Genomic DNA, 14,751 nt, shown 5'->3' on the forward strand with positions numbered 1-14,751 from the left:
GAACTGGAAGACCGGAGGTAAGTACGTCCGTGACGATGGAGCCTACACATACGAAGTCAGCCCAACACGCTACAACAGGCCCTGGCCACCACCAGAATACGCCCAGGGAGCTTGCAAAGGTTGGTATCACTTTTCTCACAGTTCATATATGATAGAGGGCGGTGGGTTCTCAACATGGGATTTTGGCCAGAAGACAATGAGGCCGAGCATGGATGGGTGCTATGGACTTGGAACGACGGCTTGGAACTTTGAGTATTGCGATGAACCGACTGAGGAGGGGTATGAGTGGAAACTTACGTTTAACACGCCTGTTTTTGTGAGATCGAGATGCTTTAAGAATAACAAGGTTGTGAAGGGTGCTGGCGGGTGGACTGATGGTTGCGGAGGAAATGATTGAGTTAGATGACTGAGTACTTAGGTCTCAAGCAATACCTACACTTATTATAAGCCCTTATGAGAGAATTTAAGTAATGCACCCTATCTTGTATTTCTTGCCGGAACAAAGCTCCACTATAGTGTACCCTATCTTGTATTCTAACTACGTCAGGTTAAGTTAGTTGTAGTGTCATCACCGTGGGCCCATCGATCAGATTATTAATCAGAACAACTTGACATAATTTCACCGCGGCTTGATTGTTTGGATATATATCTAGCCAGATATCTATGACTCTTCAGTCTCCATTACTTTCTCAACATACTTCCTTCGTATAACGCGAGGGATCGGTCAAAACACTGTCACTATGTCCTCCCTATATCATTACTTCTTCTCTCACGTCTCCAAGACAGACTCAATTCATCAATCCGCAATTAAATACCGCGACCTACGTCTCAAAGCACTAAAGGCTTCCCCAGAGTCCTTCTCTTCCACTTACGAAATCGAATCTCAATTCACAGAGACGCAATGGATGGATCGCCTCCTCCAAGAGGATAGAGAGAACTTCGTCTGCATCGCAAGCCCTGTCGACCCTGGCTCTTCGTCCACTTCCCAATGGGTAGGACAAGTGACTCTGAGAGGTCCTGTCAGCAGAAAAGACTTCATCCTCCCCGAAGTTTCTGGTCAGCCAATGCCCGGCGAAGACGAAGAAGAAGATCGTTGGCAGATGCTCAGCCTGTTCATCCTGCCAGAACACCAAGGACGAAAATTGGGGCAGGGCCTGTGTAGGGAGGTTATTAAGTATCTGCAAGAAACTCCACAAAAGGCAAGAACCGTCGTGAGATTGATGGTCAAGCCCCAAAACACCACTACTGTTCACTTGTACGAAAAGCTTGGTTTCGAAACTGTCGGGAAATGCACATTGGCTGAGGCTCTTGTAGCAAACGGAGATGGCCATCTGCTCCCCGACGATACTACAGTCGCCAGGTACTCTACTCGATCAGGCTTGATTATGATCTACACTATCTCAAAGACTGCGTAGAATTGAGATAAGTTTTAATGGAGTGCTAAGTAGATAGGTGACTTGGTACCTAATTAATGAGACACTACTGTGGAAGTATTCTGCTCCAAAAGTATATTAATAGAAAGATATTCTTAAAACTGAACACTGCTATATGTGAGGCAAAACATCATCTACAGTTTCGTCTTAGTCTTGGGTGGATGCTCCTCTTCCCATTTGCGTAGAAGTGCCGTTGCCGTTTCAACCTTGCGGGTGAATCCATCATACAACTTGGCCCAACCATCGCTCACAGTCCTGATATCAATTGGTCGGCCAGTTTTCGCATCGATGTATGTAATTGATCCCGTAACCTGTGCCACTACTGCCTGCTGCTGTAAAGAAAACAGGACTGTCGTACCAATATTATGGTTCGGTGTGAACTTTTCTTCACGATTGGCCACAATGAGCTATCCACAATGAGATCCGATCTTCAAGGTCGCGCATTGGCTTTTTTGACTTACAGAGTCTGGATATCGAACTTGCCTCTTCAACAATATCTCGTACTTGTGCACAACGGGGATGACGGTCTTGCCCTTGATCATATCCTCGTATTCCTGCTTTGACAGGAACTCGTCATAGCTTTCCATGACGCGCTGCCAGCAGATACCGAAGAAATGCAGATACTGCGAGTGCGCGACATGCCCGAACGGGTCTTGATCTTCTGCCCAGGTCACACCACGTTCGACCATAGTCTTGGCTTCAAATCCCTGTGCTTCAAGAACTGTCAGCGCTTTTGCGCGAAGTTTCGCGTACGGATCATCTTGATCGGGTATTTGGGAAGATTTTGGAGCGCCTGAGCGATGGTAAGGCGAAAAGTACTCGGTTGCCTTGAGAGGCGCAAAAGTCTCGTCTGGTCCCGGCATTGTCGGAAGCTGGCGTTATGCGTGTTTTGATACGAATAATAAATGGTGAGGGGCAGCCACCTCTTTTATAAAGCTGCACTCACTCTTTGGGTGAAATATACGGCTAATTCAAAGTGGTAATCTCCGGGTACTTGCTACTTATCATTGCAATGTTACGAACCTAATATTCCAGTCAAGACCACTCGGAATCCCGATCCTTCTATCCGCAAACTTTCGAGCCAAGACGGCTTCAACCAATGATGGATCGCCATTTATACCATGGTTACATTGGATGCCCGTCCAAGGAGCGGGGAAGCGTCAGGTTTTGCTCCATCTGGTATGTGACATAACGGCCAAGCAGAAATCCATGGTCCCATTCATTAATCTGTCGAAATTGGCCCCCAATGATAAGGCAGCTATAATAACCTGCGGCACATACAAAGTTGGGGGCCATCCGAAACAACCGCAGTTGGTATCCAAGTGTGACAATTACATGTGATATACCTTTTGTCTCTTGTATTTCTGGCCAAAATGATGACAAAGGCCACTCAAATCTGTAGTTCAAAAGGTCTCAGAATCAATCCGCCGCCATCATTCCTTACATAAACCAATCTATTTCCGGCATTCAGGCCTTCCTCCAACCCCTTCGGTTTATGCTAAGGAAGCGTAGCATACTCGCGGAGTTCGACAAGTTGAACACTGGGAAGCTCAATAATGGCAATGTCAACCTCGGCTTGACCACCTCCCACCCTCGTCGATATTGGCCGTGATAAATGGTCGGCTTGCTGAAGGGCCAAGGTCAGTAGGTCGTGAAAGAGAAACGCGGTGCGGTCGACAGATACAACAGTAATACCGGTATGAGGCGCCTGAAACTCGGATGACTGGTGATATTTCTCTCAAGGTTCGGAGCAGCGAGAATATCGTCACAAACATCTACAAAAGATCCTCAATCTACATTCATGCTAAGTGACGATTCATTGATCTGAACTTTTTTCTATTCCATTCAGTTCCTCAATCCAGTTCCTCAATCATGCAGCTCAGTCAGAGAATATAGCATCTTAATAAGGTTTGCAATAACTTTTTAATAAAAGAAAGTAAGCCGTTGATGGACTTTATAAAAAGTGATGGCACTATTAAATAATAGTGGTTGTTATTGTGTGTCTAACTAGTGGCTCAATGCCAACCGACGTCATAGATCCTGTCATTCCAGCTCCAGATCCATTCGCTGGCAGCCAGCCCATCACATTTCATGCTCAACGTCAATATTACTATCCCAGAGCTTTATTTGAATGGCATCAGCCATCACAATCAATACTCTCTATCACTAATACCCATGCCTCACAGACCAGAAATGGCGGCATCACGATCAAAAGCCAAGCCCTTGATGGACACAATATCCGAAGCCCACCGCATGTCCTACCGCATCGGCCGCGGCGAACAAGGCGTCCTCACCTTTGAACCCTACAAATCCGACATCCTTCCCCTCTGGCGCTTCCGCACAGTCCCCATCGCGCGAAAAAGCGCTGAGGACCTATGGACCAAGTTCAACGAGTTTAAAGACCAGCGCGATTTTGTGGGGATGGACATGACGCGTAAATTCATCCAGATGGGAATGACGCGTGCAAAGCGATATGCGAATCATGCTGGGGGACGGAAGTATAAGAAAGGCACAAGGGAGGAATTACCGAAGAGTGATGAGCATCCTGATAAGGAAGAGAAGTTGAGGGCGAGCTTGATCTTTAGGGAGTATTGGGAGAAGTGCAAGGAGGATGAGGAGTATCAGAATCTCAAGGAAGAGTTTTTGACGAAGCAGAAGGACTGGAAGGATTCCTGAGGAATCTTCAGTAATTTGACTGTTTCTTGTAAGCCTTCCGGAAACGGTCCGTCAGTATTCAGCGCACTCTTTCATCTTCATTGTCTCTGTCAAGGTCCTTGATAATTACGCCCTTCGTCTGACCCAGCCATTCAATCGCAACACCATCACGAAGAGGAGCACTCAGAACCTGCGTGATGGCATCACTCAGTGCATCATCCTCATTCATATCCCATTCCAACGGCCACTCCTCTCCTCTATCTGCATACCTCTCCCAGTTTGGCTGCTGAAGCTTTGCCTTCTCGACCGCAGCCTCAAGTCTTTCGGGGAGCTTGTTGCCTGGAAAGCCGTTGGCGAACCATATGATCTGCCGTTCAAGAAGCTTTGCAGGATCAATTTTGACGGAGAATCTTGAGTTCCGGTGTCTGGAGGCCGCGCTTCTTGGCTTGGCCTTGGCTGGGGTTGTAGCCTGTTCTGGTGTGTTTGGTGGCATCTCTTGGTGGTACTTGTTAGCAGGATTAGTCTGGTTGGTTAAAATTTGTTTGATGGTATCGGTATCAGCGTTATGGATTTTCGTGTTTACATTTATTTAAAGAAGACTCATTATTGGAGGCCTAGGAGCGTCAGAAACATGTCTCTGTGACTACAAGCCAACTCTTTTTCTTGAAGCCTTGTTCTGGTATTTGTTCTTTGTCGCTGTTCACGGGCTTTACTTCTGTCCGACGTGCCTCGGGGAATTTCCATACTTGTTCATTCCTACAGGGTTATCAATTTGACTTATCTTTCAGATGTCATTAGTTCGGCCTTTGATCACAATTTGGTGACGTTGTCTGGATCTCGTGTTCATGTCTGCGTAGGTCGCCTCTCCTCATAACTGACTTAGCTAGGTAGCCATACTTCACCCTGAAGTGAGATTACATCGTGCTTACACTGTGCTATTTACATAACTCTTTCAATAACAATATTGTCTCGGGCCTGAATTGCAACAGTTTTCGCTTCGCCAAAAGCCCATGCCTCTAGGTTAAGAGGATTGACTACCGATAAGCTTATCCTGATTTGGCATGCTTTGCGGGGAAGCCCTAAAAATAACCCGTGCAAAGTTATGCAACTCCATTACAGCCAATAAAGGCGCGTATCTCAACCACGACAACCTTATGCTCATTCCAGCCAGCGCATAAATAACTCACAACAAGCCTAACAAATTCCAGTCCGCCCGATCATCCAGCGCGAGTCCCGACAGGGCATGCATCGCCGACAATCCGTGATCAACTCCCTGTAAGATCACGGCACATTTCATGCTAAGTTTTCAGCTCTGCCAGAATTGCGGGGATGATCGCTGCTCTCAATCAGCCTTATGCCCTCCGATGGAACCTGGCTTGACTCTATCGGGATTAAAGTGAGCATGGTGAGACAGTCAATCAGCGATTAACTGCCTTTGCGAGTTAGCTAAGGCCATAAGTGGCTTGCAGCTAGGCAGTAAAGACTAAGACGGTGAAATTTTGGACCGTTGATTGATGGCGGTGTGCTGCATTATAAGAGGCAGATGTCGCTCCAGCTAAAGGTGCTACTCATCATTCTGCACAGTCAGATTAAGCTTAATTCCAATTCATTATGAAGTTCAGCACCATCCTCCTCGTTCTTGCCCCTCTTGTCTCCGCAGCTGCTTCGAAAGAGGCCGCTGCTGGCCTCCCCGACCTTGCCTCGGCCAGTGAGCAGGGCCACGATCTCTCATCTCACGGCGAGGGACTTCAGCTAGCTGCTAAGGTCTGCCCAGCCAAGTTCCCCCGAAAGTGCTCCCTCGGAAACTTCTGCTGCCGAACCCTGAAGTGCTGTAAGAAGGAGTGCTGTCAGAACTCGGCGAGATACTGCAGCAATGGCCGTTGCTATAAATAGGCAGCGAGACAATAAGACATAAAGTAAGTTCCAGGCAAGCTTTTAGTATGAGCAGGTACTAACCAATTGTAGCATGCATGATACAACAATGGATGGGTTTGAATTGGTTCAAAGGTTGGAAAGAATGCCCTACACACTGGGATTCCGTATATTGGAATTGAAAATGAACTTCGACATGATCAAGGTAGCATAAGAATAAATGAACGAGCTTTTATTTCAAAAGTTGCGATACATCATAACCCATCTTAAACCCTTCTCCTTGGCCCTATACATCCACCTAAGTCAATACCACATCTGGCTGAGGATCATTTGGCCTGTCCCAAGGAAACCCATTCCTAAACAGAAGTTCTTCCTTCGACTTCTCCGTAGACATGACCACCACGCACGAGTATTCGCTGACATTCATGCTAATGATTCGATAAAGGCCTCGCGCTGCTTCGTCACCTGAGTGACCGCATGGTGAACATGTTCATTGGTGCCTGTTCGCAGGATGGTGAAGTCGGAGGTTCCGTTGATGTTGACAAAGATTACATTGACTCTATTGATGACTGTGCCAAATCCTGGAGCTGGTGGTGGCCACGATTCGGGGTTGGTGGAAGGGTCAACGGTATAATGGACTGCGGGTTGATGAGCCATGGTAGTTGACTTCTGAATGTGATAATTGGTGCGGCTCTTTTGGAAGAAAATATTCCAGTTCAAGTTCTGAAAAAGTTCGATTATGAGAATTAGCATGTATTTATACATCATTGCACTGTAGCGATTATTATCCTAGCCTTTTGCCTTATCTCGCTGGTGATACCCTCTGTTGGTCGTTGTCCCGTCTCATCAAAAGTTCCACTACGCCTCTTGCATTCCCTGCTCATTTAGAAGCCCTCGTGATATCCCATGTAGTGCAACCAACACCACAAGGTGCACACTCTTAGGCAGCCGAACACTTCAAGTAGCCTTTCGACAGCTGATTGAAAAGACGTTTGATAGAATGAAATACTTCCAGCTCTGAATAACGAAGCTCCTGCATCCTTAGTCAGTGTAAGTTGTAGCGAGCTGAAACGAAAGATCCAGGTTGATGATTCTTATCTTATCTTATCCTTATCTTATCGCATCGCCATATGTCCATGCGACTTTCAGCCAGCCATGGTCACGCACAGCCTGTCGATCACTAACATGATTGGACGCGCTTGAAGGGTGTCCTCTAATAATTGGCGATTTGCCAAGCACTGCCCCCGCCTCAAAGATTGCTTATTTCCGATTAAATACAGGGTAGTCGCTGGCATTTCTGAGCGAAACATCTTGGCGTTGTTTCGTTTCAATCCAAGACATTTTGTTGAAACAATGTCTGATAGCACGAGTTCTAAGAGTACGGAACAAGCGGGACAAGGCGAAAATAATGTCCCGTCGTGGTCGTCAAGGTTGTATCGACAAGTTGGCTTCTCGGCGAAAAAGACGTGGCAGGATAGGGGTGACATCATTCGTCACTCGAGAGAGCTCTTCACTGTACGTTCACGAATCTGGTAGGCGATGTCAGTCTCATAAGGTCTAGGGTGCTGGTCCAAATGGGCTTTCATATTCTCCACTGCCAACAGCCTCAAGTATCCGACTTCTTGAAGTCAAACCCGGGAACCCCAGCGAAATGCTGCAATGCTCTCTCCATATAGTTGACTTAGCAGACAACCCCAAATACCACGCGCTCTCGTACACATGGGAGCTGGACCCACCAAGCTTTCCTTACGAACTGAGATATCTGTCTCAAAAAGTCCCTAACTTTTCAAAAGTTGTCTCCAGTGGTGTCGATACTGTTAATCACACTCTCAATCGTCTCATGGTTCGGTCGCGTTCTGGACCAGCAAATCCAGATGCAAAGCCAGTCGAGAACACGACCGACCGAGACAAGATTCTCTGCGACGGAAAAGGCGTCTACGTCAAATCTAACCTATACCAAGCTCTTCTCCAGCTCAGAAAAGCGCGTCCAGGTCTGTACTGGATTGACGCAATCTGTATCAACCAGTCTAACCTTACTGAGCTGGGCCAACAAGTCCAAATGATGAATCGGATTTACAGTTCAGCGTCCCAAGTCACGATTTGGCTGGGTACTTGTCCCCACGTTTTCGCGCCAGGCGTAGCGAACCTCATTGAGATGACCAAATCCGGACTTCCCGAGATCACCGAGGCTGCTGAATCCAAGGACTTTTACTACACCAGAGTCGGAACAACGTCGCTTTGGCATTTGGTCCTCTGCGTCTTCTTCATCGTCACGCGTAAATGGTTCAAAAGACTTTGGGTTCTGCAAGAATTATGCCTCGCCAAAGAAGCCATCTTCCTCCTGGGAGATTACAAGTTCGAGGCTGAAGATATTTCCGTTGCTTTTGGTTGGATGAGAGGTATTCTGGGCGCTTGGAATACCAGTGGGCTGCACATGTTTGCACAGATATTGACGTGGGTTGGCGACATGCCTGACCAGGCTGTCGGGTTGCTCAATTCGCGCCGCACGATTTCTGAGGGTGACAAAGTTGGCCTACAGGAATGGTTCAGGCTCGTCAAGAACCGCGAGGCAAGAGATCCGAGGGATATGGTGTACGGCGGACTCGCTTTGATCAAGCCAGAGACGCTATTGATGGACCCAGGCTTAAAGCAAGGCCCCGGCAGCGCATCGCTAGATCACGATCAAATTGCATCAGAAAGTAGACAAAAATGGTTATCACTACATGCGGACTACGCCATCGAATTTCCTTCAGTTCTTGAGAAGGTGGCGTTGTGTCTTTTGTCGGGTCCTGAGCCGATGAACCTCCTCTCGCTAGCAACGCGATATCGCAGTCCATTCTTCTACGACATGACGAGAGACACATGCATCCACTACTCAGCTATGAAGTATGACAAACTGTCAGAGCTTGAACTAGATGTACCGTCATGGTACGCGGTGCCATGGCTTGAGAACTCGCGGTGTATAAAGCCTCTCATCTGGCAAAACAGGACACCGCTCGAAAGCATCTCCAAAATGATCAATAGTCCATCCGTTTCGGCTGACGGTAAATCGCTGTTTCTCGAAGTAGCGGAATTAGACATCATCGAGTCCTGTGTCTTGTATAATTTCTTCGGCGATCTGGCCCACGATATGGAGTCCATGATCACGCTGAGCTCCAAGGAGAATGAGCACGCACAGGAAGCTGCGGCGCTGAAGGATTCTTTCAACTACGCTCCGCCATTTCATCTGCTAGAAGTGATACTCAACATGACTGCATATCCGAGGCCGACAAAAACGTCGCCTCTTGAGGTCTTCTGTGACCTTCTCACAGCTGGAACATGGAGAGGCGGGCCCAGCAGCAAGATGATCGGGTTCTGCCAATGGCTTGACGACTGGGTAAATAATTACATCAAAGAGCACGACAAAGAAAAATCAAAAATCACCGACGAAACTGTCATCTTGAAAGAATTCATCGCCAAAAGAGAACCCATCATTGCAAAAATTCAAGAAGACTACACCAAACTTCGGGCAGCATACCCCAATGAACCGTGGTCACCCGAGGACCGCAAAGCCATCTCGGAAGAACGCAAGACCCAAGCCTCTCACTTCGCAAGAACCCTGCAAAGAGCACAGACGGTCCGAGCTCTGTTTAAGACACAAAGCGGCAGACTCATCCTTGCACCGGCCTGGGCTGAAAAGGGCGATGTTGTGACACCGGTGAAAGGCGGCAAGGTTCCTTACGTCTTTACACCAAGAGATGAGGACATTAAGCGCAAGATTGCGTTTAAAGAGAAGTATAACGGTGAGATTTCGATGGAGGCGTTGAAGGCGCGGCCGGGACATCAGGAGGCGCAGAAATGGGATGCGGCAAGTCTGCGGGGTGACATTGGAGGTAATGAGAGTTATTTACTCACTGGTGAAGCTTATTTTCATGACTCGGATTTGGAGGAGATTCTGGGGGCAGAATTGGAGTTTGGCAGATTACAAATCGTCTAAGGAGATCATGCGCTGACGGAAAGTTTGGCTGTCATTTTCAATTGCGCACCTGGTCCTTGACAAACTTCTGTCAACTTCTGTCATCTTCCGAGCTTGGATGTGCATGTTGCCCAAGTTGAGATTGATAGCTCAGCTTCAACCTGCACAGACTTTGTTTGTGGCTTACCAACTCTCCGGATCTCAGCGGAGCGGCAAATAACGGCGGTTATTTAACGACCGTGAATGATGAAATGAAGGCAATCACGGCGTAGGGTAATAACAAAATAACTCAGCCAAAAAAAAAGCCACAGGAGCTGTTTAGACGCTCGAGGCTTGGAACTATTCCCAATAACTGTTTTGCCTTTTCGATATGCTTAAACAACAGATGTAAGCCCAGCGGTTAAGCGATGTTCATCGACCACTGCGAGGTTGAGCTCATGTCACTCCAAATATTCTTACGTGATGCGATCAACAAAAAAGGAAGGCAATTCATGGTTCTGGTTCTAGATCCCCAGAAACTGGGCAAACTCAACCCCTGAAAGCCCTACTCGGCATTCACGGGAAAAGTCTCAGCGGCGCTAGTACCTGAATTTAGCGCTGACTCTCAATATTACTCCGCAACCTCAACAAACACAGACGCCTCAACGGCACCGGCTACAGACCGAGTACGGAATCTCCAATCAACCACCCCTGAATTGCATCTCGTATTCCCCAGATGAGATCGCAAAAAAAGCTTAGCTCAGTTGAGTGCACATCGCCAAGCCAATCGATCAGCAGCAATCTCCACGACGGTAAATCAGTGGGTATCAGCCGACCTGGCCTAACCTCAGGGGTAAGGCGTTCTAGACACCGCTAGCCCGGACGGCTAAGCCACTGCAGCCAATGGCCGTTGGCGGCAAATTTCCCTACCGCAAGCCACTGCCATAATATACAACTTATGCCCTGGATTAGTTCCCAATAGTGCCTGTAACCGCGCGCTGCCGAGATGCACCTCGGACTTCTCCAATCACCGCAACCTTCGAAGTTCACCAGCCCCTGAGCACGTCAATTGCTTCTCAGCTGGCGTAGTGGATGATGTGAATTTGCCCTACCAATGAGTTTGCTGCTGGTACCTTCCGCTATGAGCCGTGAACCGAGATTAGTGTGCTATTCACAGGGCTGCTAGACGAGCATGTCACTGCTGCGTCTAAAAGTAGATTCATCGTGGGAATACTCCGTAGACAGACACATAAAAGAGCTGGATATCCTCTCCCCAAACTACCTTTCCTTTCTGCTCTTCAGTCACTCACTCACATCCACTCTTTACTCGCAACTTCTCTACGCTCTTTAACAAAGACAACAGTCCTTCCTTAATTCCTTTTCTGCTTCGAAAACTAAACCGCCAACATGAAGTTCTCTGCTGTCACCCTTCTCACCCTTGCCACTGGCATCCTCGCCGCTCCCGTCGCCGAGGCCAACTACGATGTTTCGTACTCCAGCTACGAGGCTCCTAAGGCCCCCAAGCCTCACTATGAGAAGCCCAAGCCCAAGCCTCATCACGAGAAGCCCAAGCACGAGTACCCTGCTCCCAAGCCTCACCATGAGAAGCCTAAGCCCAAGCCTCATCCCAAGAAGCCTGAGTACCCTGCTCCTCAWCACGAGAAGCCCAAGCCCAAGCCTCACCCCAAGAAGCCTGAGTACCCTGCTCCTCACCACGAGAAGCCCAAGCCCAAGCCTCACCCCAAGAAGCCTGAGTACCCTGCTCCTCACCACGAGAAGCCCAAGCCCAAGCCTCACCCCAAGCCTCACTACGAGAAGCCCAAGACTCCCAAGTACCAGGCTCCCAAGCCTCACCACGAGAAGCCTAAGCCTAAGCCTCACCCCAAGCCTACTTATGAGGCTCCCAAGCCCGTGAAGCCCAAGTACACCAAGCCCAAGGCCCCCAAGCCTCACAAGCCTGAGTACACTAAGCCCAAGTACGAGGCTCCCAAGCCTGCTCCCAAGCCTCACAAGCCTGAGTACACCAAGCCTAAGGCTCCCAAGCCTCACCCCAAGCCCGCCTACGAGGCCCCCAAGCCTGCTCCTAAGCCTCACAAGCCCGAGTACACCAAGCCCAAGGCTCCCAAGCCCCACAAGCCTGAGTACACTGCTCCTAAGCCTCACCACGAGAAGCCCAAGCCTGCTCCCAAGCCTACCTACAAGGCTCCCAAGCCCGCCCCTAAGCCCCACAAGCCTGAGTACACCAAGCCCAAGGCTGAGAAGCCCAAGCCTGCTCCTAAGCCTGAGTACAAGGCTCCCACCTACCAGGCTCCTCACTACTAGATTCGCCCATAGACGATGAAGGACAGTAGCTGTTTGTGCTGTGGTTATTGAGTGGGTGACTCGTGCTGATTCACGATCATGGTATACGACCTGTGTGGAAACGCATAGCGAGAGGATGGCGCTGGACTTCTGACTTATGAGAGATTCTGGAGGAATGGCAGACATGTGTTTGGATGGATGGACTTTTGAGATATTCTTCTTGTACTTTATTGGCATATTAGTTATTAATAACTGCATCCGAATGAACTGCGTTGCTTATATCTACCTGAGGACTCTCTGAAACACATGTCTCAAGTGATAATGTTACCCTAATTGACAGTCTTCCATTATGGTCCGTGTCATAAAGAATTCGTGAGATGGCTTGTGTTCCTTTTGCTATGACCTTCTGATATACCGTACAACCCTTTAGCTGCTGATACGTTTCTATCTCGCAATATCCTACCAGATATCAGAGCTGCTGGATGCCGTCAGGTTGAGGCCGTCAAAAGCAATACTCCCATAAGCGACGCTCAATTGCTAGATCAAGCTTGAAATCACCAAAGGACTCGAAGACTCGATCGACCACTGCCAGCCATCTCTTGTTGAGCTTGGTAACATAATGCGCTTTGGTATACTCCCAATAATCGGGAAACCATCCCGAGTTCTCCCAGTCCACGATACCTGAGATCCGACCGTTATGCATCAAGATGTTCCTCATGTTGATGTCAGAATGGGTGAACACAATGTCATGGCCCGTGGAGTGAAACACATCTGGTAGCGCTGGTGTTCGCAGTATGTTGAACTCTTCTTCGTCGATGAATGGTCCAAAGAAGTCGCCACGCTCCTTATCGTAGTCACTGCAGGCCACAATTCGATAGTCATAACAAGGACCACCAACGGCATTGCTAATAGCATGATTCTGCCGTTCTTGCCTCGAGATCGAGCGCAGCTGTGCCACGTATTTCTGCATATCGCGCTTGAAAATGTCAAGATCATGATCGCTGAGTATATCAATGTATGAATCCAAGCGCTGTCCCAGTATTGTAGTTGTCAGCAGATAAGACGCATCAGCGTCAGACACCAGGTCCAACGGACGTGGAACAGGAACCTGGGTCTGGTTCCTGACAAGCTTCAGAGCTCCGAACTCGTTTGCCAGTGCTTGATAGTCATCACAGTGCGTCGTCTTTAGGTGCATGCCAAAAGGGAGTTGTTGAACCTTGAGACTAGAGGATGGTCCATAGGTTCGAACACCCAAAGACTTCAAAGATTGGTAGATCCCTATGCGAAAACGACCCGGCATTAGACGGCAAATTGATGCAAATGCAAGAGCAAAGCACTCCGAGATGCTAGGCCAAGACGAGGAGAATAGCATCTTATTCGCCGGTTGTCGCGGTCGATTGGCAATATCTCGACCAACTAGACTCCACCGTATAGATTTCGAGAATCTGGACGTAGCTAGGAGCAAGCTGATTTCTGGAGTCTCAATTCCAGAGTCAGAATGATCCATAAAACGACCTCTTCGAACAGTCGGGATCTTGTCCACAATAGAAGGTCGGTTGGGCCCTCCAATTGTGACTTGTGATACACGATACTGCGAAATTGTGAGCAAGGCGCAGACGGGAAGACAAAGTCTCCACGGAAACTTACATCAGAGCCTCTTGTGGATGTGAAGCGAAAGTAGCCTTGTGCTAGAGCTTCCGCGGCGGATTGACGTACAAGCCAGTGATTCTGCACACCATAAACGCGATCGTCATTGCCTTTGATCTGTTCCTGTTTGGTAGAGCCAGTGAAGAGACAAAATAGCTCTTGCAGAGGCTTTAGCTTCTGGTAAGCTAAAGGTCATCGAGTAGAAGACAACAAGGCTGGGTTACCTCTCTGGAGAACCGAATTACGGGGAAGATCGATGTGACGATCAGAGGATCAACCAAGGACGATTCGAGTCCTGTGATACAACATATACGGTTATCTCTCTTTGTCACACTAGCGATGACGTCTCTCTTAGGCTTCTTTTGCTGTGAGAACTGTTCAATGACTGCTGTAGTCAGGACTGTTTACTCAGAGGACGGGGTCGAAGGTGCCTACCACTTCTAACCAGCTCCTTCCACTCCGATAACAGTGAAATTAAATCGTAGTATTTTTGGCCGTCGGTGCATCTTTGGAGCAAGTATAGGGAAGTTGCTTCGGGGTCAACTGAGTCGGTGAGAAAGCATTCCAAGAGCTGGTCGTCAGGATGTTGGAGGCGGGAGTTGCGGATTGCAGCGAGAGTCTGTTCGAGACTGCTCTGAGTTTCTGACATGGTCAAAAGATCTCAGTTTGCAATTGGAGGAGGATGGCGAAATCATGAAGTCAGCCGGGAATGTTGGTTGATGTCGCGCACCTAATGGCCATTACATAATACTGCTGCCTAGAGAAGCATAACAATCTCATAATACCTGCCCGAGTCTTTCTACAATCCAACTCAGAGATATATCATACCTAATCACATCATTTCGAAGTGACAACATGTCAGAGGCCTTACTCCCGTCGACCAATACGGTCTGGAAGCGAGCAATGACA

The 14,751-nt window shown here is 48.3% G+C and overlaps 7 protein-coding genes across 7 annotated transcripts; 4 read left to right on the forward strand and 3 right to left on the reverse strand.

Annotated features, from left to right (window-relative positions):
- Window positions 1-740: 740 nt before the first annotated feature.
- FMAN_12979 (uncharacterized protein) lies at window positions 741-1,415 on the forward strand (the record flags this gene model as incomplete). Its single annotated transcript, XM_041823483.1, has 1 exon — window positions 741-1,415. The coding sequence occupies one exon, from the start codon at window positions 741-743 to the stop codon at window positions 1,413-1,415; it is 675 nt and encodes a 224-aa protein (XP_041689059.1).
- A 152-nt stretch (window positions 1,416-1,567) lies between these two features.
- Window positions 1,568-2,296, reverse strand: FMAN_12980 (uncharacterized protein; the record flags this gene model as incomplete). The annotated part of the gene is made up of 2 exons (XM_041823484.1): window positions 1,568-1,840; window positions 1,895-2,296. The coding sequence occupies 2 exons, from the start codon at window positions 2,294-2,296 to the stop codon at window positions 1,568-1,570; spliced, it is 675 nt and encodes a 224-aa protein (XP_041689060.1).
- A 1,330-nt stretch (window positions 2,297-3,626) lies between these two features.
- On the forward strand, window positions 3,627-4,109 carry FMAN_12981 (uncharacterized protein; the record flags this gene model as incomplete). The annotated part of the gene is made up of 1 exon (XM_041823485.1): window positions 3,627-4,109. One exon carries the CDS (start codon window positions 3,627-3,629, stop codon window positions 4,107-4,109), a length of 483 nt encoding a protein of 160 aa, XP_041689061.1.
- Window positions 4,110-5,699: 1,590 nt separating this feature from the next.
- FMAN_12982 (uncharacterized protein) lies at window positions 5,700-6,062 on the forward strand (the record flags this gene model as incomplete). The annotated part of the gene is made up of 3 exons (XM_041823486.1): window positions 5,700-5,919; window positions 5,982-6,004; window positions 6,054-6,062. 3 exons carry the CDS (start codon window positions 5,700-5,702, stop codon window positions 6,060-6,062), a joined length of 252 nt encoding a protein of 83 aa, XP_041689062.1.
- Window positions 6,063-7,313: 1,251 nt separating this feature from the next.
- On the forward strand, window positions 7,314-9,936 carry FMAN_12983 (uncharacterized protein; the record flags this gene model as incomplete). The annotated part of the gene is made up of 2 exons (XM_041823487.1): window positions 7,314-7,475; window positions 7,522-9,936. The coding sequence occupies 2 exons, from the start codon at window positions 7,314-7,316 to the stop codon at window positions 9,934-9,936; spliced, it is 2,577 nt and encodes an 858-aa protein (XP_041689063.1).
- Window positions 9,937-11,241: 1,305 nt separating this feature from the next.
- On the reverse strand, window positions 11,242-12,381 carry FMAN_12984 (uncharacterized protein; the record flags this gene model as incomplete). The annotated part of the gene is made up of 1 exon (XM_041823488.1): window positions 11,242-12,381. The coding sequence occupies one exon, from the start codon at window positions 12,379-12,381 to the stop codon at window positions 11,242-11,244; it is 1,140 nt and encodes a 379-aa protein (XP_041689064.1).
- Window positions 12,382-12,697: 316 nt separating this feature from the next.
- FMAN_12985 (uncharacterized protein) lies at window positions 12,698-14,491 on the reverse strand (the record flags this gene model as incomplete). The annotated part of the gene is made up of 4 exons (XM_041823491.1): window positions 12,698-13,786; window positions 13,843-14,010; window positions 14,067-14,227; window positions 14,278-14,491. 4 exons carry the CDS (start codon window positions 14,489-14,491, stop codon window positions 12,698-12,700), a joined length of 1,632 nt encoding a protein of 543 aa, XP_041689065.1.
- Window positions 14,492-14,751: the final 260 nt, after the last annotated feature.

Source organism: Fusarium mangiferae (assembly GCF_900044065.1).
Source record: "Fusarium mangiferae strain MRC7560 genome assembly, contig: FMAN_scaffold015, whole genome shotgun sequence".
Lineage (NCBI taxonomy): Eukaryota > Fungi > Ascomycota > Sordariomycetes > Hypocreales > Nectriaceae > Fusarium > Fusarium mangiferae.